General features: G+C 41.0%; 1 protein-coding gene and 1 long non-coding RNA gene across 7 annotated transcripts in view; one reads left to right on the forward strand and one right to left on the reverse strand.

Annotated features, from left to right (window-relative positions):
- Nucleotides 1-971: 971 nt before the first annotated feature.
- Nucleotides 972-24,655, reverse strand: LOC133661944 (uncharacterized). Its single transcript, XR_009828041.1, has 3 exons — nucleotides 24,542-24,655; nucleotides 7,838-7,932; nucleotides 972-2,025 (listed from the first exon to the last, which is right to left on the reverse strand). It is a non-coding gene; the product is annotated as an uncharacterized LOC133661944 (long non-coding RNA).
- Nucleotides 24,656-24,761: 106 nt separating this feature from the next.
- Nucleotides 24,762-25,358, forward strand: part of cfap20dc (CFAP20 domain containing) — a 58,844-nt gene continuing 58,247 nt past the window's right edge. For all 6 annotated transcript variants that reach the window (XR_009826377.1, XM_062049023.1, XM_062049041.1 and 3 more), the window contains exons 1-2: nucleotides 24,762-24,932; nucleotides 25,016-25,105. Coding sequence is in view for 5 of the 6 variants with exons in the window: in XM_062049023.1 (XP_061905007.1) it covers nucleotides 24,912-24,932; nucleotides 25,016-25,105 (111 nt within the window). In the remaining variant the exon portion in view is untranslated. The remainder of the gene's footprint in view (nucleotides 24,933-25,015; nucleotides 25,106-25,358) is intronic.

The raw sequence follows: 25,358 nt of genomic DNA on the forward strand, positions 1-25,358 counted from the left end.
ATAAAGTCTTAATACCATAAAAAAGTGGGACAGTTATGAAAACGTGTGTAAAAGTCACAAGAATAAAGTCTTAATATAAGTATAAAAAATATGACAAGTGTAAAAGGTACTACAATTAAGATGATCACATCAGTGTTAAATCTATTCCTATAATACATATTGGAAATAGCTTTGAATTTCAAATAAGACATACAAATGATTCCATTTCGTCTTGTCAATGCAAAAGGCTGTTTCTGCACACGCTGTATCATGTGTCTTTTGCCATTTTCAATTCCCGCCTGGTAGAAAATGATATCAGATGGGTTTTTTTAGGTTGTGGAGCATTGGTGACATGATACGGCTTAGTCTGTGTTTTTAATCATTTCCTTTCTAGAGCTCTGCTATGGCAACGGGCTGCAGCATTCTCCAGCTATCTTCGCACACATCAGACAGGCAATATCCAGCATTTTGCTTGTGTGAGACGAGGTCCTTGCCATTGCACAGATTACCCATTTACCAGCAGAGCCTGTGTGCCTCCAACCATGCATGGCAATTATTTCGTGTCACGTTTCCGAGCAGAGGGGAGATGCAACATTTTAAGATTGGGCGTGAGCTACCATAATGGATGTGATGGCTACTGCCTGTCTGAAAAAGGCTTTTCTGTCCCATTTCTGAGCAGGCTTAAGACTAATATTAGCACTTGTACATATGTTCAAATCAATTCGTAGATTTTGTAACTAGCATACCTGCAGAATGAAATTCTAAAAGCATTGCCTACTACTGCTGCTGATGAATTACAAAGTACCTTTTTGTAGTTTACGTTTAGATAGTATTTCACCACAGGGGAGAGTGTATTGCATCAACTAAAAAAAGGACCACATTTGCAGGAGGAAATGGCAGATCATTAAAAGCATTCAAAGAAAGCTCTTAAAATGAGATGCAACTCCATCAAGTGTGGAGCAGACCTATCACCGGATCGCAGTCCCGGGAAGACGTTCTGACAGTTGACAGCTGACAGGCGGCTCACAGGGCAACAGGGTCCGAGTCAGAACAGATCAGTTTCAAATTGACACTTTGGACAGCGATAGAGCTGGCTAAACTGTCCCAGTAGGACATATAGAAGGAAGCTGTAGCAGTGACACACAAATACATACATGCAATGAATCAACACACACTATAAACATTAAAGAGTTTCAGATAAATTTCGTATTATTTTTAAATCATTTTAGATCATAAAGAAATGTTGAATATTGTTATTTATTGATATACTTTATATTCTTCAGTCTAAAATGAAAACACAAAACTCAAAACCAGCCAATGTGTTCCTTTAAAAAAGGCGTTGTTTAACTAATGCTATCTTTTTTGTCAACAAGTGCTACTTTTTCCCATTCAAAGCATGCAGCAAAATAATACACATTTTAATTTCTGCTACTGAAATCATAGGTGTGTGTCTCTTTTGATGTTTGGAATTGTATGTATGTGTGTTTTTATCAGATCTGTCAAATGCAACGAGTTAACTCGTGATTAATCACAAACTATAAATAACATTAGTCATGTATAAAAACAGATTAATCACGCATTTTATGTTGACTGTACATGCTCTGTCACAATGCAATTAAATGCAGTAGAGAGGAACCCGAGGATGCAGACGGACGGTGAGTAAAACACTTCTTTTACTTATGGAAAAGTACTCACAACAATGATTGCAAACAGGAGATAACAGAAGGCGACGGTGCGAAAGAGAGAAAACAAAATGATCACCGTGGAAAACAGAACAAAAGCTAATATACAAAAATAACTAGACTTGGATTGGAATTGCAAGACGTGCAAACTACCACACAACACCAAGCTGGATGGCACTGGGAAAAGCCAAAAAGGTAAGCATAAAAAAACTCGGGAAGCATAGGAAACATCTGATGTGGAGAGTCGAGGAGTGGAATCGCCGAGTGTCATCCAGCTGTTAAGGTGTCGCTTAAGTAGTATCAGGAAGATTGGAAACAGCTGTGCACGTCTCACAACTCCGCCCACAAGGGAAACACGGGAACTCTAGGGGATAGGAGAAATAAATGATAATGATAAATGGGTTGTACTTGTATAGCGCTTTTCTACCTTCAAGGTACTCAAAGCGCTTTGACAGTATTTCCACATTTACCCATTCACACACACATTCACACACTGATGGCGGGAGCTGCCATGCAAGGCGCTAACCAGCAGCCATCAGAGGCAAAGGGTGAAGTGTCTTGCCCAAGGACACAACGGACGTGACTAGGAAGGTAGAAGGTGGGAATTGAACCCCAGTAACCAGCAACACTCCGATTGCTGGCACAGCCACTCTACCAACTTCGCCACGCCGTCCCTAAATGTAAGATCCAGGTCTACTGCACCAACAAAGGAAAACTGAAAATACAAACCACAAGGTGGCAGCAAACAGTGACACGCTCCTTCACCGTAGATGGTTAGGGGAAAAATGTGTTATTATTATTATTTGTTGATCAGGTCAATAATCTTACCATAAAAAGCAAATACGAGCAAAAAATCTAACTATGCAATGGATTCTATCTCTATGCTTTATCAAACGAGATTTGTCAAGTGATCTCAAGGATTATCCGTCAGGCGTGTTCCCAAACATGTCAAACTATCTGGTGATCTAGAGGTCATTCTACACGGCAAAACAGATTAAAACTTGGAAAAGCATGGCGGGCTACAACTTCTTTGTGTGTGACATCCGCTCCTGCGCTGCTGCTGTTCGCCGTTCAAAGCTAAATACAATCTTTCTATCTCTGTGCTTCTAATTGTTTCACAGCTTTCTTTATTCCTTCTCCAACACATTTAGTAGTCTTATTGAACTTACAAATCACCCACTCTCTCTGTTTCACCACTTCGCTTTCAGCTAGCTAGGCGAGCGAAGCTAAACTAAACTGTGCTCTGATGACAGCAAGAACTTGACTCTGTGAAAGAAACAACCTAGTTGCTAAGCTAGCAAAGCTAAGATACTCCTGGTCTGAAGTTACTGCACTCCGAAGACAGCAAAAACTTGACTATGTGAAAGAAACAACGTGAGTATGGCATCCTATTCATTGTGAACCATTCTCATGGATATGTTGGCTGGGCTGGAGGGCCGTGTCTGCCAGTTGGAGCAGAGTCATTTCATAAATTTAGACACAGCGGACACGTTTATTGGCGTTAGCTGTATCAACCTGACTAGCCCAGTTTGCAGCCACTGATTGAGACGCATAATAGATTTAGCCCTTTAGCTTGTCATACAACCCGGTCTACCGGACACCACACCTTAGTCATAGGTGACTCCCCCACCCGGAACATACATCTTAGTAAACCAGCCATAATTAAGTGTATTTCCAGGGCCCGAACACCCAACATTGAAGCTAATCTTCAGGAGCTGACTCGAAACAGGCCTAGTAAACACGTGCGACAGGCTAATTGCACCACTGCCTACACAAACATAGTTATACACGTCGGCTCCAATGACACTAGGATGAGACAGTCAGAGATTACAAAGAGGAACATAGCTAGGACTTGTAATCTCGCTAGAAAGAATTCTCGGGCTCCCTGCCTGCGAGAGGCAATGATGAGCGGTATAGTAGATTAGTCTCGCTTAACAAATGGCTGGCTAGTTTGTGTAGAGAACACGGACTAACGTTTATCGATAATTGGTCCACTTTTTGGGGCAAACCGGGCTTGCTGAGGAGGGACGGCCCTCACCTCACTCAACTACACAAGACCAAGCTCGGACACAGGCAATTACAGTGCCTGTTAGTCCGGGTGAAAAGTCAGTTAAACTAGAACTAACCAGACCCAGGCTGGAAAATTCCTGCACACATAGAATTTCTCGTAGAATAATACATAATGCACATAATGTTCTTTTTTATAGCGACTTTGCCAGAGGTAGACATACAATCTAGTGAGGTGGCAAATTATAGAGCGTTAAATCTATCGCAGCACCAATCAAATAATCATAAGATCCCCACTGTATCCATTCCTAGATGTGATTGAAATCAATTAAGACGCGCTACGCGAAATAGACGTAACGTTATTAAAATCAGTACTACAGATACAATTAACAAAAAGGCCTCAAAACAGCCCACTACCTATAATATGGGCTTTTTAAACATCATATCATTGTCTCCCAAAGCGTTATTAGTTAATGGGGTCATTAGAGACAACAATCTTAATGTCATTGGTCTCAACGAAACTTAGCTAAAACCAGATTAAGTTTTCCTGCTTAACAAGGCATCTCCTCCTAACTATACAAGTGCACATATTGCCCGTCCCCTTAAAAGAGATGGAGGGGTCCCACTAATATCCAATGAAAACTTTAACCTATGAGGTCTGTCACACTGCTACCTGTCCATCTGGCTGTTATCTATCGCCCCCCTGGGCCCTATTCGGATTTTATCAGCAAATGTTCAGAGTTTGTTGCTGATCTAGTGACGCACGCAGATAATATAATTATAATTAGGGATTTTAATATCCATATGAATACTCTGTCAGACCCGATATATACGATGTATCTAGTCCTTGTCCGGGGTGTCACCACCTCCATAGTTATGGTACTCCCATACACTAAAGTAAAGTCCGATCACTACCTTTTAAAATTCCAAGTTCTGATTCATTGTCGACAAGCTACTAGTAACAAATGCTTTAGCAGCCGCAACATTAATGCTGCCACCACTACGACTCTTGTTGGCCTACTGCCCTCAGTAATGGCACCATTCCCAAATTATGTGGGCTCTATTGATAACCTCACTAACAACTTTAACGAGGCCCTGCGCAGTATAGCACCACTAAAGCTAAAAAAAAGGCTACAAAAAGGCATACCCCTGGTTCACAGAAAAAAAACAGAGCTCTTAACCTATCATGTAGAAAGCTGGAACGCAAATGGCGTGTGACTAAACTTGAGGTTTTCCATCAAGCATGGAATGATAGTTTAATAACTTATAAACTCGCTCTTACCATCGTTAAAACTAATTACTACATCAATCTCATCCGCTTAATTGATAACGATCCTAAATATTTGTTTAATACAGTAGCATTGTTAACCCTACAAGGGACTTCTCCCAGTAGCTCCACCCACTCGGCTGATGACTTTATGCAATTCTTTACTAAGAAAATTGAACTCATTATAAAGGAGATTAATGATATCGTGTCCCAGCTCCAACTGGGTTCTATTAACGCAGATACGTATGTATGTACGACGGATATTGCTCTCCAAAATAATCTCTCTTTTTTTAAAGAAATAACATTAGAGGAACTCCTGTGACTCGTTAATGGGACAAAACAAACTTATCAAGGAGCTGTTTGTAATATTAAGACCATCAGTGCTAAATATTATTAATTTATCACTTTCCTCTGGTACTGATCCCCGAGCATTCAAACGAGTGGTTATTCATCCTCTGCTCAAAAGACCTAACCTCAATTCCGACCTCATGATAAACTACCAGCCGGTGTCCCACTTTCCCTTTATCTCGAAAATACGCGAAAAATTTGTTGCACAGCAGCTAAGTGAACAGTTTGCGTCTAACAATCTCTGTGAAGCCTTTCAGTCTGATTTCAGGGAAAATCACTCTGTTGAGACAGCCCTCGCAAAAGTGACTAATGATCTATTGCTAACTATGGATGCTGATGTGTCATCCATGTTGTTGCTACTTGATCTCAGCGCTGATTTCGATACCGTCGATCATAACATTCTCTTAGCACGTATCTAAACACGTATTGGTATGTCAGAATTAGCTTTTTTTTGGTTTAACTCCTATCTTACTGACAATATGCAGTGTGTCTCCCAAAACAACGTGAAATAGGGGTATGTTAAGGTAACGTGCAGAGTTCCAGAGGGTTCGGTTCTTGGCCCTGTACTCTTCAGCATCTATATGATGCTGCTAGGTGACATCATACGCAAATACGGTGTTAGCTTTCACTGTTATGCTGATGACACCCAACTTTACCTGCCCCTAAAGCTGACCAACACCCTAGATTGTAGTCATTTGGAGGCTTGTCCAAATGAAATCAAACAATGGATGTCCAGCAACTTTTTGCATTTTAACGCTAATAAATCAAATGTTGATTATCGGTCCTGTGAGACACGGCACTTACAAATGTATTTAATAATACCACCTTAACATTTGACGACAAAACAATTATACAAAGCGACTCAGTAAAGAATCATGGTATTATCTTCAACCCAACTCTCTCACTTGAGTCACACATTGAGAGTGTTACTAAAACAGCCTTCTTTCATCACCGAAATCTCGTTGTTCCCATTGGGCTAAGTTTTTTTCTCGCCCCGATGTGGGATCGTTGTAATTTGTGCAGCCCATTGAGACATTTGTAATTAAGGGCTATGTAAGTAAACTTTGATCGATTGATTGATTGATATATTTTCTATTTGCGGGTGTTGTCGAAACATAGCACTCATGAATAGCGGGGATCTACTGTAAATACTTGTTTGTCATTAGGGTCAAATGTGTGAGTGGATTGTGGGAAACTCTTAAATATAACATTTTGATTTAAAAAAGTTTCTGTTCATTAATGGTGACGGTCTGTGACGTGATAGTGCTCGGTCAGACACCTCGTCCAATAAAGCAGGATTTGTGGGGGCAAATTAGCAGACATAATGGATGAGGACCTTTTGCAAAAAGCTTCTTTGAAAGTAAGAGTACATGCATGGTGGAATACAAAAAGAGGTCAGAGTAGTTAAAAGTTTGTCCCACGGGCCGCTAGTCGAGAGGAAGAGAGGCGGTAACGACCCTGATTACAACCAAGTGTCTTTGTGAACTTTACACTCCAGAAATAGATGACGCATATCCAAGGTCGAGCATTTCCATATTCCGTTAAGGTGACTTCAAATGCTCAAGTGCACTCAAGCAGCTCATGCATGCTAATGTGAAAAGAGCATCAGTTTTTTTAAATGATTTTGCTAATGGCTTTGTAAAGCAAGCAAATAGGAATCCTAATTTACAAAACAAACATTCTATATATGTACCTCCAAAGTAGAACAATTTGGACAAAAATTCCAATGAACCCATTACTGTTCTTCTTTGTTAGGCACATGAGATGTTTTACATGAATGTATAGGATACAACATCTCTGTATACGTTATATTAACAGTTAGCCATGTCCTGTGTCATTAACGTTTTAACAGGAAACAAATCTATACACTTGAAATTATTGTAAATAATGTTTTTCAAATCTCAGAGAATGCAATGTTAACTATGGTTGGACATAAATCAAAGCTTTTGTGGTGTGGTGTAAGTGGATTTTAGGTCTTTTGTGCAACCATTTAAAGTTGCAGCATTGTGCTTGTTCACTGTGAAGGAGGGGTGCAGTGACCTCTGACCTTAGAGAGGAGAGTAAAGACTGGATAAATAAGAAAAGGTTGCTAATAGAAGGCAGCTGAAGGTTGAGATGATTTGCGATGCATAAAAATAAACTACAACACTGCTGCTACTGAGGCAACAATGTTATGCAAGCAAAAAAAGAATAAGTCAATTAACATATTTAAAATTGGATGATTATGGCCGGTCTCGTTATGCAAATTTCAACACGACATACAAAGTTTCAGTGATGAAAAGTAAAATGGGAGTATTTGTCAATGTACATTACACCAGAAACCCAAATTGCCTTTGCTAATTGATGTGTTTTGATGGATGCAAATGAACAGATTATTTTAGAAAATAATGAATTATTAATCACAATCAAGCACGCTAACAAGCGTGATTTATTAACTGATTTCTCCATAGCACATTTGTCAGTGCTCGCTGCATGCCAAGCTGTATTTTAATGATGCTGTCTGTCCCAATCAGTATCAAAGCATTCCTGGAGAGGGAACAAGTCACTAACGAACCTTTCATAGTGTCGTGCCTTGTCCAAATCTGCATTCCACTGCCATCGTAAATCAGCGATACAGTGGATTGTGTTACTCCTCTTCATTATAAGCATCTGAATGGGGAAAAAGCATGATATTAGGAACATTTGATCGTCTTCACAAATAACACACTTGAAAGTTGCGAATGAGGCTCATTCTTGTGTTCTTCAAGAGGCCCAACATTCCCCAGCACAGTTCATTACAGCAAACATTTCATAGTCCATTAAAGAGTTCCACAAGCTAATACACAGATTTTCTGCTACAGTTTAACAAGCAAGACGTTTACACCATTGGGCCCCGACCGAGTGTGCGGTTACATACACGTGGATAGAACTGCAACCACAATGTGACATTAGCAACGGTCTAATTAGAAAGGCCTCTCAGCACACAGAATGAGGAGCAGTGAAAGACAGCAAACGTGTAGCGCTACAACCTTTGACTCAGTGCATTAGAGAAAGCCTTGCTCTCTTTAATCGTGTGTTCGTTAGTTAATACATCTATTTCACAATACAGCAGCAACACAACCAATGTTGTAGTAGCGGTAAGGAGCAAACTGCTGAGTCGCTATTAACAATGCTGATGAGCATACCTGTGTCAACGTTTGCATTTGAAAATAGGGACATTTCTTGGAAAATAGGGGGGAAAAATATTTTACAGATCGACATGCAATCGTGTTATTTTACTGGTGTGCTTTTATTTTTAAGGCCTGACTTTATGGGCTACTACAAGATTCTTTCTGAGTGTCATCCTAGTCACGTCCGTTGTGTCCTTGGGCAAGACACTTCACCCTTGCTCCTGATGGCTGCTGGTTAGCGCCTTGCATGGCAGCTCCCGCCATCAGTGTGTGAATGTGTGTGTGAATGGGTGAATGTGGAAATACTGTCAAAGCGCTTTGAGTACCTTGAAGGTAGAAAAGCGCTATACAAGTATAACCCATTTATCATTAACCCATTTATTTGTCGAGCTGATCGGAAACTGTCTTATACGGAAATTTCCTGGACAAAACAGGAGGGTTAGCAGGTATGCTAATGAGTTAGTTGTACAAAACAGTACAACAACCGTAACACATTCACACCAACATATACAGTATATATATATATATATATATATATATATATATATATATATATATATATATATATATATATATATATATATATATATATATATATATATCTTCATCTTCATCTTCAACCGTTTATCCGGAATCGGGTCGCGGGGACAGCAGCTCCAGCAAAGACCCCCAGACTTCCCTCTCCAGAGCAACATTTGCGACTTCCTCCTGGGGAATCCCGAAGCGTTCCCAGGCCAGAGAGGAGATGTAATCCCCCCCATCTGGTCCTTGGCCTGCCGCGGGGCCTCCTCCCAGTGGGACGTGCAACGAGGACCTCCCTAGGGAGACGCTCGTGAGGCATCCGCACGAGATTCCCGAACCACCTAAGCTGGCTCCTTTCCAAGCGAAGGAGCAGCGGCTCTACTCCGAGTCTCTCTCGGGTGACTGCACTTCTCACCCTATCTCTAAGGGAGATGCCAGCCACCCTTCTGAGGAAACTCATTTCGGTCGCTTGTATCCGCGATCTTATTCTTTCGGTCATTATCCACACTTCATGACCATAGGTGAGAGTAGGAATGTAGATAGCTCGGTAGACCGAGAGCTTTGCCTTCTGGCTCAGCTCCCATTTCGTCACAACAGTGCGGCAGAGAGACTGCAATACTGCCCCAGCTGCTCCGATTCTCCGGCTGATTTCCTTCTCCATCTTTCCCTCACTCGTGAACAAGACCCCGAGATACTTAAACCCCTCCACCTGGGACAGAGTCCTGTCCCCTACCCGGACTGTACAAACCATCGGTTTCCTGCTGAGAACCATGGCCTCAGATTTGGAGATGCTGATCCTCATTCCAGCCGCTGAACACTCGGCTGCGAACCGATCCAGTGAGAGCTGAAGGTCACGAACCGAAGGTGCCATCAGGACCACATCATCTGCAAACAGCAGTGACGCAACCTTTAGCCCCCCGAGACGTATACCCTCTCCGCCATGGCCACGACTCCGCCTAGAAATCCTGTCCATGAAAATCACAAACAGGATAGGTGACAGAGCGCAGCCCTGGCGGAGACCAACCCCCACTGGAAACGGATCCGACTTACATCCAAGCACCCGGACACAACTCTCGCTTTGGTTGTACAGAGATTGGATGGCCCTCAGCAGGGTTCCCCTCACTCCGTACTCCCTCAGCACCTCCCACAAGATCTCCCGAGGGACGCGGTCATACGCCTTCTCCAAATCCACAAAACACATGTAGACTGGATAGGCATACTCCCAGGCTCTCTCCAGGATTCCCGCAAGCGTAAAGAGTTGGTCAGTTGTTCCACGACCAGGACGGAATCCACATTGCTCCTCTTGAATCTGAGGTTCGACTATCGGCCGGACCCTCCTTTCCAGTACCTTGGCGTAAACTTTCCCAGGGAGGCTGAGTAGTGTGATACCCCTGTAATTAGCACACACCCTCTGGTCCCCCTTTTTGAAAAGGGGAACCACCACCCCAGTCTGCCACTCCCTCGGCACTGTCCCAGACTTCCACGCAATGTTGAAAAGGCGTATCAACCAAGACAGCCCATCAACACCCAGAGCCTTCAGCATTTCTGGACGGATCTCGTCAACCCCCGGAGCTTTGCCACTGTGGAGTTGTCTAACTACCTCAGTGACTTCACTCCGAGAGATCGACGTCGACCCCCCATCATCCTCAGGCCCTGCTCCTATCAGGGAGGGTGTGTCTGATGTATTTGGGTTCAGGAGTTCCTCAAAGTGCTCTTTCCAACGCCCTACGACTTCCTCACTTGAAGTCAGCAAAGTCCCATCCTTGCCGTACACAGCTTGGATGGTTCCCTGCTTCCCCCTCCTGAGGTGCCGTATGGTCTTCCAGAACAGCTTTGGTGCCGCCCGATAGTCCTTCTCCATGGATTCCCCGAACTGCTCTCACACCCTCTGCTTAGCCTCGTCCACAGCCACGGCCGCTGCCCTTCGGGCCCGTCGGTACCTTGCAACTGCCTCCGGAATCCCCTGGGATAACATACCCCGGTAGGACTCCTTCTTCAGTCGGACGGCTTCCCTGACCACCACTGTCCACCAGGGTGTTCGAGGGTTACCGCCCCTTGAGGCACCTAAGACCTTCTGGCCACAGCTCGCAGCTGCAGCTTTAGCAATAGAGGCTTTGAACATTGCCCATTCCTGTTCAATGTCCCCAACCTCCACAGGGATGGCAGAGAAGTCCCGCCGGAGGTGGGAGTTGAAGTCCTTCCGAACAGAGTACTCCTCCAAACGTTCCCAGTTCACCCGCACTACACGCTTGGGTTTGCCAGGTCTGTCCAGAGGTTTCCCCCGCCATCTAACTCAACTCACCACCAGATGGTGATCAGTTGACAGTTCAGCCCCTCTCTTCACCCGAGTGTCCAAAACATACGGCCTCAGATCAGCTGATACGATTACAAAATTGATCATTGATCTTTGGCCTAGGGTGCTCTGGTACCAGGTACACCTATGAGCATCCTTATGCTTGAACATGGTGTTTGTTATCGCAAGTCCGTGACTAGCACAGAAGTCCAATAACAATCCACCACTCAGGTTCAGATCAGGGAGACCGTTCCTCCCAATCACACCAGTCCAAGTATCACTGTCATTGCCCACGTGCGCGTTTAAGTCCCCCAGCAAGACTATGGAATCCCCTGCCGGCGCCCCATACAGGACCCCATGCAAGGTATCCAAGAAGGCTGAATACTCTGAACTCCTGTTTGGTGCGTATGCACAAACAACAGTCAGAGTTTTCCCCCCTCCAACTCTAAGGCGAAGGGAGGCGACCCTCTTGTCCACTGGGGTGAACTCCAACGTACAGGCACTCAGCCGGGGATTTGTGAGTATCCCCACACCCGCCTGTGCCCTCACACCCTGAGCAACTCCAGAAGTGAACAAGGTCCATCCCTTGTCCAGGAGTGTGGTTTCAGAGCCCTTGCTATGCGTAGAGGTAAGCCCCACCAGATCCAACCGGTAGCGCTCCACCTCTCGCACCAGCTCAGGCTCCTTCCCCACCAGCGTAGAGACGTTCCACGTCCCGAAAGTCAGCCTCTGCTGCCCCGAATTGGTCCGTCCGGAGCCTCCACTTTCACTGCCATCCACTTGGCAGCGCACCCGACCCCACTGGTTCCGACCGCGGGTGGTGGGGCCACGTGGCAGAGAAGATGGTGTGTCCACGTAGCTTCTTCGGGCTGTGCCCGGCCGGGCTCCGTGGCAAGCCCGGCCACCAGGCGCTCGCTGACGAGCCCTACCTCCGGGCCTAGCTCCGGAGGAGGGCCCCGGGCTTCCTCCGGGCCGGGTAACGCATCCTCTTCTAGTGTAGTTCATGGGGGGTATCGTAACCCTGATATATATATATATATATATATATATATATATATATATATATATATATATATATATATATATATATATATATATATATATATATATATATATATACTGTATATATGTATATACAAACCAAGTTTCCATAAGAGTTGGGAAATTTTGTTAGATGTAAATATAATCGGAATACTATGATTTGCAAATCCTTTTCAACCCATATTCAATTTAATGCACTACAAAGACAAGATATTTGATGTTCAAACTCATAAACTTTATTTTTTTTTGCAAATAATAATTAACTTAGAATTTCATGGCTGCAACACATACCAAAGTAGTTGAGAAAGGGCATGTTCACCACTGTGTTACATGGCCTTTCCTTTTAACAACACTCAGTAAACGTTTGGGAACTGAGGAGACACATTTTTAAAGCTTCTCAGGTGGAATTATTTCCCATTCTTGCTTGATGTACAGCTTAAGTTGTTCAACAGCCCGGGGGTCTCGGTTGTGGTATTTTAGGCTTCATAATGCGCCACACATTTTCAATGGGAGACAGGTCTGGACTACAGGCAGGCCAGTCTAGTACCCGCACTCTTTTACTATGAAGCCACGTTGATGTAACACGTGGCTTGGCATTGTCTTGCTGAAATAAGCAGGGGCGTCCATGATAACGTTGCTTGGATGGCAACATATGTTGCTCCAAAACCTGTATGTACCTTGGCAGGCCAGTCTAGTACCCGCACTCTTTTACTATGAAGCCACGTTGATGTAACACGTGGCTTGGCATTGTCTTGCTGAAATAAGCAGGGGCGTCCATGATAACGTTGCTTGGATGGCAACATATGTTGCTCCAAAACCTGTATGTACCTTTCAGCATTAATGGCGCCTTCACAGATGTGTAAGTTACCCATGTCCTGGGCACTAATACACCCCCATACCATCACAGATGCTGGCTTTTCAACTTTGCGCCTATAACAATCCGGATGGTTCTTTTCCTCTTTGGTCCAGAGGACACGACGTCCACAGTTTCCAAAAACAATTTGAAATGTGGACTCGTCAGACCACAGAACACTTTTGCACTTTGTATCAGTCCATCTTAGATGAGTTCAGGCCCAGCAAAGCCGACGGCGTTTCTGGGTGTTGTTGATCAACGGTTTTCGCCTTGCATAGGAGAGTTTTAACTTGCACTTACTGATGTAGCGACCAACTGTAGTTACTGACAGTGGGTTTCTGAAGTGTTCTTGAGCCCATGTGGTGATATCCTTTACAAACTGATTTCGCTTGTTCATGCAGTACAGCCTGAGGGATCGAAGGTCACGGGCTTAGCTGCTTACGTGCAGTGATTTCTCCAGATTCTCTGAACCCTTTGATGATATTACGGACCGTAGATGGTGAAATCTCTAAATTCCTTGCAATAGCTGGTTGAAAGAGGTTTTTCTTAAAGGCCTACTGAAACCCACTACTACCGACCACGCAGTCTGATAGTTTATATATCAATGATGAAATCTTAACATTATAACACATGCCAATACAGCCGGGTTAACTTATAAAGTGACATTTTAAATTTTCCGCTAAACTTCCGGTTCGAAACGCCTCTGAGGATGACGTATGCGCGTGACGTAGACCGGGGAACACGGGTATGCCTTCCACATTGAAGCCAATACGAAAAAGCTCTGTTTTCATTTCATAATTCCACAGTATTCTGGACATCTGTGTTCGTGAATCTGTTGCAATCATGTTCATTGCATTATGGAGAAGGAAGCTGAGCAAGCAAAGAAGAAAGTTGTCGGTGCGAAATGGACGTATTTTTCGAACGTAGTCAGCAACAACAGTACACAGCCGGCGCTTCTTTGTTTACATTCCCGAAAGATGCAGTCAAGATGGAAGAACTCGGATAACAGAGACTCTAACCAGGAGGACTTTTGACTTGGATACACAGACGCCTGTAGAGAACTGGGACAACACAGACTCTTACCAGGACTACTTTGATTTGGATGACAAAGACGCAGACGTGCTACTGTGAGTATGCAGCTTTGGCTTCTAAACATTTGATCGCTTAACCGTATGTGCGCAACTTTTTTTTGCGTATGTACGTAACTTTTTTTAAATATATAAGCTTTATGAACCTTGGGTTAGGTGAACGGTCTTTTGGGCTGAGTGATTGTGTGTGTTGATCAGGTGTTTGAATTGTATTGGCGTGTTCTATGGAGCTAGGAGCTAGCATAGGAGCTAGGAGCTAGCATAACAAACACGCAGGTGTTTTTATGCAGGATTAATTTGTGGCATATTAAATATAAGCCTGGTTGTGTTGTGGCTAATAGAGTAAATATATGTATTGTGTTTATTTACTGTTTTAGTCATTCCCAGCTGAATACCAGGTACCGTGAGTATGCAGCCTTGGCTGCTAAACATTTGATAGCTTGACCGTACGTGCGCGTCACGTACGTAACTTTTTAAAAATATATAAGCTTTATGAACCTTGGGTTAGGTGAACGGTCTTTTGGGCTGAGTGATTGTGTGTGTTGATCAGGTGTTTGAATTGTATTGGCGTGTTCTATGGAGCTAGGAGCTAGCATAGGAGCTAGGAGCTAGCATAACAAACACACAGGTGTTTTTATGCAGGATTAATTTGTGGCATATTAAATATAAGCCTGGTTGTGTTGTGGCTAATAGAGTATATATATGTCTTGTGTTTATTTACTGTTGTAGTCATTCCCAGCTGAATATCAGGTACCGTGAGTATGCAGCCTTGGCTGCTAAACATTTGATAGCTTGACCGTATGTGCGCGTCACGTACGTAACTTTTTAAAAATATATAAGCTTTATGAACCTTGGGTTAGGTGAACGGTCTTTTGGGCTGAGTGATTGTGTGTGTTGATCAGGTGTTTGAATTGCATTGGCGTGTTCTATGGAGCTAGGAGCTAGCAGAGGAGCTAGGAGCTAGCATAACAAACACGCAGGTGTTTTTATGCAGGATTAATTTGTGGCATATTAAATATAAGCCTGGTTGTGTTGTGGCTAATAGAGTATATATATGTCTTGTGTTTATTTACTGTTGTAGTCATTCCCAGCTGAATATCAGGTCACCCCCGGCTCTCACAGCATCTTCCCTATCTGAATAGCTTCAACTCCCCACTAGTCCTTCACTTGCACTTTACTCATCCACAAATCTTTCATCCTCGCTCAAATTAATGGGGAAATTGTCGCTTTCTCGGTCCGAATCTCTCTCACTTCATGCGGCCATCATTGTAAACAATAGGGAACTTTGCGTATATGTTCAACTGACTACGTCACGCTACTTCCGGTAGGGGCAAGCCTTTTTTTTATCAGATACCAAAAGTTGCAATCTTTATCGTCGTTGTTCTATACTAAATCCTTTCAGCAAAAATATGGCAATATCGCGAAATGATCAAGTATGACACATAGAATAGATCTGCTATCCCCGTTTAAATAAAAAAAATTCATTTCAGTAGGCCTTTAAACTGTTCAACAATTTGCTCACGCATTTGTTGACAAAGTGGTGACCCTCGCCCCATCCTTGTTTGTGAATGACTGAGCATTTCATGGAATCTACTTTTATACCCAATCATGGCACCCACCTGTTCCCAATTTTCCTGTTCCCCTGTGGGATGTTCCAAAAAAGTGTTTGATGAGCATTCCTCAACTTTATCAGTATTTATTGCCACATTTCCCAACTTCTTTGTCACGTGTTGCTGGCATCAAATTCTAAAGTTAATGATTATTTGCAAAAAAAAACAAAAACAAAAAAAAAATATCAGTTTGAACATCAAATATGATGTCTTTGTAGCATATTCTTAGACTGAATATAAATGATAAATGGGTTATACTTGTATAGCGCTTTTCTACCTTCAAGGTACTCAAAGCGCTTAGACAGTATTTCCACATTCACCCATTCACACACTGATGGCAGGAGCTGCCATGCAAGGCGCTAACCAGCAGCCATCAGGAGCAAGGGTGAAGTGTCTTGCCCAAGGACACAACGGACGTGACTAGGATGGTAGAAGGTGGGGATTGAACCCCAGTAACCAGCAACCCTCCGATTGCTGGTACGGCCACTCTACCAACTTCGCCACACCGCCCGGGTTGAAAATGATTTGCAAATCATTGTATTCCGTTTATATTTACATCTAACACAATTTCCTAACTCATATGGAAACAGGGTTTGTATATATACATACAGTTGTGCTCATAAGTTTACATACCCTGGGAGAATTTATGATTTCTTGGCCATTTTTCAGAGAATATGAATGATAACACAAAAACCTTTCTTCCACTCATGCTCAGTGTTGGGACTAACGCGTTACAAAGTAAGTTAGTTTCGGCGGTAACTAGTAATCTAACGCATTATTTTTTATATTCACTAACTCAGTTACCGTTACTACATGATGCGTTACTACGTTATTTTATGTTATTTTTTTATGTAGTATCGGCTAGAAACAGAAGATCTGAGTGTGTTTTATTGCAGCGCTGCAGTGTCGTTCTTCTGAATCTCTTGTGTCACAAGGAAGAGGCGCTGTGTGTGTGTCTGGGTGTGGGGAGGGAGGAGGGGAGGGGTGTTCACGCAGCAGCATTCGTGAGGGAGGGGTGGAGACAGAGAGAGCGAGAGAGTTATGATAAACGCGCATGCGTTGCCAGGCTCAGCTTTTTATCGATAGATTTATCAGATTTAATTTTTTATTATCTATAGCAGGGGTGTCAAAAGTGTGCCACGGAGGCCATTTGCGGCCCACAGCTAATGTTTTAAAGGCCCACGGGACATTCTAAAAATACTATTAAAATAAACAAAAACATAACAAAAGTGTATTGTTACTATGAATTATTGACCTATCCAAGGTTCCGATTACTTCACATGAAATATTCCACTTTGAAAAATATTTTTGGTGGAAGATTTTGCATATTTTGTGTGTTTGCCATTAAAAACATAGTTTTGTTTGACAAAAAAGGGTGGAAAACAAACAAACAAAAAAACAACATAAAAAAAACTAAAACATTTTTAAATGAGGTATAGATCTGAAGTTGATGTAGACTCCAGAGATTTAAGCGTTAAATATAAAATGTATGTATGCCCTGGCACACCATTATCATCATTTCATGACCGAAGCAAAACTCTTTTTACACTTTTATACTGAAATAAATACACCTACAACTTATTAAATAAAAACATAGAAAAAACAAAGTTCAGATCCATGAAGGAAAGAAGAAAGTGAATGAATGTTTAGAACTGAATACATTTACATATGTAAACAAATTTTTCTTTTTTTATTATTTTTTTAAATGAATTAAGTAACGTTTATGACAACCTTTTTCCAAAACACAGTATAGAATGTGAGATATAACAGGATAATGCATACATTTATTTATTTTTTTCAAAACGCTTACAAAAAAGTGGGGCCCCAAAAATGTACTGTGGGACCCCATTTTTATGACTTGATGGGTCCCTGGGACCCCATTTTGAAAATTCCTAGCACCAACACTGCTGTCAACAGAGGAGAAAAAATGCTGTATTTAAATAAATATACTATTTATAAAGCAAGTTCAAGTATCATTGGCAAATTTTCACCTAGTCCCGGCCTTGGCGTGCTGCCCGCCTTCGCACGCATATATGTGTCCTCTTTTTGGGATTTCAGAATATGGTCAGCCTAGATATTATCACTACTTTTCTTTTGTCGAGCACAAAGAAAATAATTCACTGAAATTTAAGTATTTATTTTATTTATATATATATACTGTTTATATATAAGAAATACTTGAATTTAAGTGAATTCTAGCTATGAATATACTCCTCCCCCTTAACCCCGGCCCCTGGCCCCGACCCCCCAATTCTCCCGAATTTGGAGGTCTCAAGGTTGGCAAGTATGAGATATGATGACTGATGAACACCTTCGTTCGATAATGAAGGTTGCCTCAACTCAAAGCCTGAGCCCCGACATTAATGAACTAGCATCCAAGAAAAGATGCCAAGTATCTGGCTTGGGCACATCAGATTAGATCAGTGTGTTGCAAACTGAGCAGTTTAAAGTCCTGAATGGTTGGTTTATTCATTGTTATTTTATTTTCAAATTTATTAGCCTGTGGAAAAAGTTAATGTTGATATTTACCTCAGAAGGCTGCAAATAGAAAAGAGGCATTCCATTTTTATTTAAATTGTATTTGATATGCCATTGATATTTTTTAATTATTATTATTATTATTTGAAACTCGATTTTGCATGTCACTATAAAGTTATATAAGCCTTGCTTGTTCAATATTCAATGCAAAACTTGTTTGGGTCCCTATTAAAAGGTTAATTTGTTCAACCTTGGCCCGCGGCTTTGTTCAGTTTTAAGTTTTGGCCCACTCTGTATTTGAGTTTGACACCTGTGAACTAATGCAATTTTCCTTCGTTCCACCCGTGTACTGTCTCATTTATTTATGCAGCAATGTACATAGACATCCTGGATGAAAACCAACACCTCCCATCCAACCTGATTTTTGCTCATTTAAACAAAAAAACTTGTCATAATGGCGTATTGTCATATAATTTTGAGGACAGAAATAATTTTATTCCATTTTGGAATAAGGCTGTAACATAACAAAATGTGGGAAAAGTGAAGCACTTTGAATACTTTCTGGATGCACTGCTTGCAAATTGAGAGACAAAACGTATCAAGTCGACCTAGATGTTTTGTCTGCAATTCAGCTTTGTATCATTCTTGTTAATGTACTTGTCACAGTTGAAAAAGTTTAGCTCAATACATAACATCAAATATCCAGCAGCACATGTACGTCGAACTCCTGTTATATGGTGTAACTGTACAAGGTTTGTGGGTTTGTTTTGATGAAAGAATCAAGACAACATTGCGTTCGAAGTCAGACGGATGCAAACGTGAATGATCAGTCTGCCATCCGAAAGCTAATTAAAGTCAAACACAACGCGTCTTCTTGATCCCATAATAGCTTTGCCGTTTAGGTAAACAAAACCTTGACGAGGACAACTTGTATTTTAGTATTCCAAGTACAGATGCTACGTCAATTTAAAAATAGCATCTGTAGGTCTGATAGCTGCTTTGACACTTCTTGGGATAATTAAAAACATCCAATCCAATCCACTTTATTTATATAGCACATTTACACAACAAGAATGTTTCCAAAGTGCTGCACAGCCATGTTAAAAACAATATTAAAAATAATATTATGCTACACCAATGACTGAATAAAAACAAAGAATAAATGAATAGAAAACCAATACAGAGACAATATAAAAAATAAATATGATTAAAAGCGATTTTTAAAGGGTAAAACCAATTAAAACAGTAAAATAGACATCAAAATGTATTTAAAAAAAACAAAAAAAACACAGGACAACAGAGGACAGAAGACCACACAACTCACGTAGTGTTAAAAGCCAAAAAAAACATCATTATATTCAATGCTTTAAGATGTGCTACTTTCTCCTGAAGCTTATTGATATAAAAATGTACCTTAGCACTACTCTGAATTGATGATTTTTTAAATGAACCTCAATCAATTGAAATCGACTCCAGTTTCTTCTGTATGGTACAAAAATTCAGACTTGCGCCTTTTCTATGTGCTGTCTGCCCTGCTAGTTGCACTTCACTTGCTCTTTATTAGATTATTCCTTTCAAACGTCCACAGTCATAAATCGAAAGCACCTTTCGATGTAATGCACTCCGGCATACAACACAGCGTCCCTGCGCTCAATAATGAACATAAAGTATTGATATTACCTTTCTGACTGACTCAACATTTTTTTTAAATGTATGAGCTTTAGAAAAGTAAGTTCATGGCAGAGCTGCTGCACCAGATCTCATTACATTACTCAGTTTTCCATGCAGAAGCTGTTCAGCCTAAATATTTATTTTGCTGTGTTCTTTACTCAGAGAACAAACATTATCCACATAAATAACAACTGTAATTATAATAACCATATTGTTGAATTATTGAAGTGTATGTCTGGTATTTAAATACATGTACAACAGGAGAAGATTATAATGAAAATTATTTGGGCTGTTTATCTGCTAAGACTTCGCTGCATTGAGGGCCTGATTAATGGGGGTCATGTACTGCAGAATCTTGGATAAGGAACCTTCTGAACTCAGCCAAAACACTGAATATAGATCATGGATGAGCTTTCAGTAAACCATAAGACCAAGGCCACAACGGGGTGGTTTAGATTGTGGAGTGGCCAAGCTAGTCTCCCAACATCAAAACCTTTCCGATTTGGAAGAAAATTGCAAAAATGTGCACATATGAGCAGACAATCTAAAAAAAAAAACTATTTTACAGAAATAATGTGTTCATTGACTGATCAAAAGTTTAAGGCTATAGCTAAGACAACATCACTGCCACAAAACAGAAACAACATCTGTGGAGGGAGCTAAAAGGGGGACTGCACTTATTTTGCAATGTTGCCTATCATTCACAATCCTTATGTAAGACAAGCACACGTTTTTCTTTTCTTATGCATTCTAAATAGTAAATAACTGTGATCAAAAGTCCGCTTACAGTGGAACCTATGGGAGTTGTTCTATTATGCCTATAAAAGCCGTTAAAAAAACATCCAAACACCTCCATTAAGGTTGTATATACAAGCTGTAAGTAATGTAATGTAGTAATGAGCACATTTATAAAAACATTTAATATTTGCGTATTTTGCTCATTTTAAGCATACGCGGCACATTAATTTCAGAAATCACATTCACTTTTTTTCAATGTCATCACTGATTACTACTCACTGCAGACTTCATGAGAGCCAACACACATAATACAACATCACTGCCTGTACAATGTCTGCTGTCATTATGATGCTGACTGATAGAATCTTGTTATAGTCCCATTTAGATGAAGAATGACTTATGATCCTCGCAAAGAAAAAAGGGGGTAAAGTGTTGGAACCAAGCACTTTTCCGTGTCTTTCTCGGCATTTCCAGGTCTAAATTGGCTGTCAAAGTGTCCCAACTTGTCGGAATACGTCCTCATCCTTCTATCAATACATTTCCACGAGCACCGAGGCGAGGAAGTAGCTCACCAGTTGATCGTGTCAATCTAGGCATACAAGCTTGTGATCCCGGCCCCGCTATATTTGTCTGTGTTAGCGCTTATAATAACAATATCACAAATACTTGGTTGATATTCATGTTAGGAAATGTAAATGGAGTATTGTTGGCGGTATTTGGATTATTATTTTTTGTGTTTTTTGAGTGGAATAGAGGACATGCCATTGGCTTCATTGTAAACAGACTTCATTTTACGTTTATTTACGAGTTGGAATGCATTAAAAAAATACATCCGTCATCATGTCTTTCATAACGACTTTGAACGATAGGCAAAATTCCAAAAAAGTGCAGTTCCCCTTTAGCCATGAAGCTGCCAAGGGACAGCCTCTCAACCTTTGACCAACGAGAACAAAGGCGTACAAAGTTATTTTTCTGTATTTTTTGTTGTTATTTCCTCTTAATTTTTAAAATGTTTTGTAATCAGACCATTTTTACGGTACATTAGATTAAATCTTTACCTGACATGTCGTCTGCATTCTTCTTCAGAAGGGTCACTTAACCACTATGACGTGTAATATACCGAATATACCGAAAAAATTGTCTGATTTTTAGAAGTATATGAATAAGAAGACATAATAAACTTTTTTGAGCGATATTTTCTCTTTTTAAAACAAATTCTGGACTGTTTATGTATTTGCATGACAGGGTAAATTTCACCAATATGTAAGGGATTAAATTAGGGATGTAGTGATTAACAATAGTAAGAATAAACCGTGGCAAAACTCACGACGGTTAGTATGATCAAAATAATCGCAAAATTGTGATTGATAACCGCACTTTAATAAACTCACAGATACTGTACACTCATTTACTGAAGACGCATTCTAGCGTGCTGATGGCTAACTAGCTCAAATGCTAACATGAATACAAAACATATTAACATATTTCCCCATTAAGAAACAACATACCTCGTATAAACCAGTGGTGTGCCGTCAGGCCCAGAAATCATGATCATAATTAAAGATAAAAGTATTTTTTTGTTTACTTTCCCTAAATTTCAAAAGTATTCATATTCTCTTCATGTCATATTATGCTCCTTCCAGCGCTGTTATTTTTAGGTTATAGAGTTTTTATCCAATCAGAATTCAACTAGCTTATGTTGCCATGCTGTACCAAATCTGTCAGGGGCCTTCAGAATCGTCAATGCGGGCATCTGTGCACTGTAAGCGATCGGGGACATACAGTGATAGACAGTTGCGATAGCCAATCAGATCACGAGTTGTTGTCAGTAAGACCTTCTAGCTGGCCTAAGACAGATATATAGTGATGTTATGAGCTAGGTAACATAAGAACTCTATTACCCAGCATGCCACAGTAATGAAGAACATGCGCAGTAGCCTCGTTTAGGTTGTTCAATGTAGACATGCCGGCAGCGGGATGTTTTTGATGAGCACGCTGTGGAAGTAAACTTTAAGAACTTAGCCAACACGCCTCGTCTGCATCTTTTATGATTAGACAAGACAACACATATATTTGCATGGCCATTTTCAAGAAGGATATTTAAAAATAAACTACATCTTGTGAGACGATGTCGGCCAACGCCGGAAGCTCGAATGGGTTCTACAAATTGTGAGTTCAGATATTTTATTTCTTTATTTTTTCACATTTAATATGTTTTTTGCAATTTTAATTTTGACAGTACCACATAAGATATGTTTTAATTGCTGATGCGGGTTCATTGATTTTTAAGTGTGCCAGAAAATAACCCGTTTTGTACACTGTTGGTGGTGATTCAATGCCCAGTAAATGTGTTTCTGTATAGTTTCTCCAGCAATGGTCATGTGGTGACATCAATTATGGTATTTTGAGAGGTAATTATTGGACACAAGACATCACTGAAGGCCTAGGTGGGAAATGCACGGCCTGCCACTGGCATAAACACATTACTGCCTGAGCAACTAAAATATTAAAATTGTGTACATTGAAAACAGAAAAATATAGACACTCAAATAAAAAGATGTATATGGCTCCTAAGAAGTAAGAACAATATTTAGTGTGTTTTCTGCCATTGAAAATATATTGCGTGTCTATTTATATATATATTGGAGGGGGGGAAAAAACACGGTTAAAACAGTTCACCGTGTGTAGTATTTTGTGAGCACATTCAACAATAACGCGATCATTTTGGTCACAAAGATACATATTGTTACATCCCGAGATCAATTACTTATTTTACCGACTCATTTTTAACACCATTTAGATGCCATATTAGGTTGTATATGCCAGTGGTCCCCAACCTTTTTGTGACTGCGGACCGGTCAACGCTTGAAAATTTGTCCCATGGACCGGGGGACAAATAAATGTATTTATTTATTTATTTTTTGCCATACAAATATACAATCATGTGTGCTTACGGACTGTATCCCTGCATACTGTATTGACAGATATTGATATATATAATGTAGGAACCAGAAATATTAATAACAGAAAGAAACAACCCTTTTGTGCGAATGAGTGTGAATCAGTGTAAATGGGGGAGGGAGGTTTTTTGGGTTGGTGCACTAATTGTTAGTGTATCTTGTGTTTTTTTATGTTGATTTAATAAAAAATAAAAAATAAAAATATTTTTTTTAATTTCTTGTGCGGCCCGGTACCAATCGATCCACGGACCGGTACCGGGCCGCAGCCCGGTGGTTGGGGACCACTGGTATATGCGAACTAAGGTGCTCAGGACGAGTGTCATATACAACACATTTAGTAGCACACAGCTTGTGGCCATATGTGTAGTAAAGCAGGGTTCCCCAACCTTTTTTCCACCAGGGACCGGTTTAATGTATGCATTGTTTTCACGGACCGGCTTTCTATGTCTGGTAGATACAAACAGCCAACAAATTAGTCTTTGGCTCCAATCTGGCACATTAACGTTTTATATGTCTATTAATGTGCATTGTCCCATGTACTATAACGAAGGAGTTGTAATATACAACTATTAACAAGCTTATTGGTGTGTTTAGTGGGACAGGCGAAAGTTAAGTCAGAGAAAATGCGGTAGTTTATAAATTAATTAATGTTTCTGTGCGGCCCGGTAGCAAATGTGTCACGGACCGGTACCGGTCCCCGCACCAGTGGTTGGGGACCACTGTAGTAAAGCATGGCAGGTAAAATAGCAGTACTGTTAAAAAATAGGGGTTAATAAATACTGTATTAAAATTCCTCAACATCATATACAAACAAATAAAGAACACACGCACTGTTGACATCATGTTTACAAATACCTCACATGCTCTTCCGTCTTTAAATATGTCCGGACGAGGAATGAAAACAGTTGCTTTGTTCATCTTTATTTACAGATGTAAAAAACTAACTCTTGAGACGCGGAAGGAAGTACTACCCAACATCCGGGAACCTTCCAAAAATCCCTTCTCAGCCTCTGATTGGTGCAATCGCTCTTGTAACAAGATATCTGATTGGCGGACAGAACAGCGCCTACCTTTTTTTGCTAGCGTTAGGTAACCATGGAGACGAACGCAGCCCTTAGCAAACTTTATACCTGTTTGTTACGTTTTTACTCCCAGGCATTATTCTAATGTTAAGAGTCACGTTAAAATTCCGTTGCCGAGTACAATAACTGACCACCGTGGGGAAATGTTTAAGCATAATTATCAGGTAAGTATTTACGTTCCTGCTAGCTAACACGACCGATAGCTTTAAGCTAATACACTAAGCGAATACACTTTGATGTGCTGCAGGGTGGAGCTGTGGTGGAGGTCTTCAGTGGGCAAGGCAAAGATCCCGTGGCCAGGTGGAAACTTTTTGGTGGACAGTCGTCCATACAGAAAGTGAGTAAAAAAAAAAAAAATTGTAAAAATGCTAAACAGTAACACATTTCACTCCAGATAAATTCAAACAAAATAGAAACTCTGATAATTGCCCCCGATAAGAAGATCCCCCTGATCAAGACCTCCCTTGGTGCTCTGGGTGCATCTGTTAAAAAGCAGCCTCAGAAACCTTGGGGTTGTGTTTGGATCAGTCCATGTGAGTGAAGTGAAGTGAATTATATTTAAATAGCGCTTTTCTCTAGTGACTCAAAGC

The sequence above is a fragment of the Entelurus aequoreus genome, linkage group LG01, assembly GCF_033978785.1.
Source record: "Entelurus aequoreus isolate RoL-2023_Sb linkage group LG01, RoL_Eaeq_v1.1, whole genome shotgun sequence".
NCBI classification, from domain to species: domain Eukaryota; kingdom Metazoa; phylum Chordata; class Actinopteri; order Syngnathiformes; family Syngnathidae; genus Entelurus; species Entelurus aequoreus.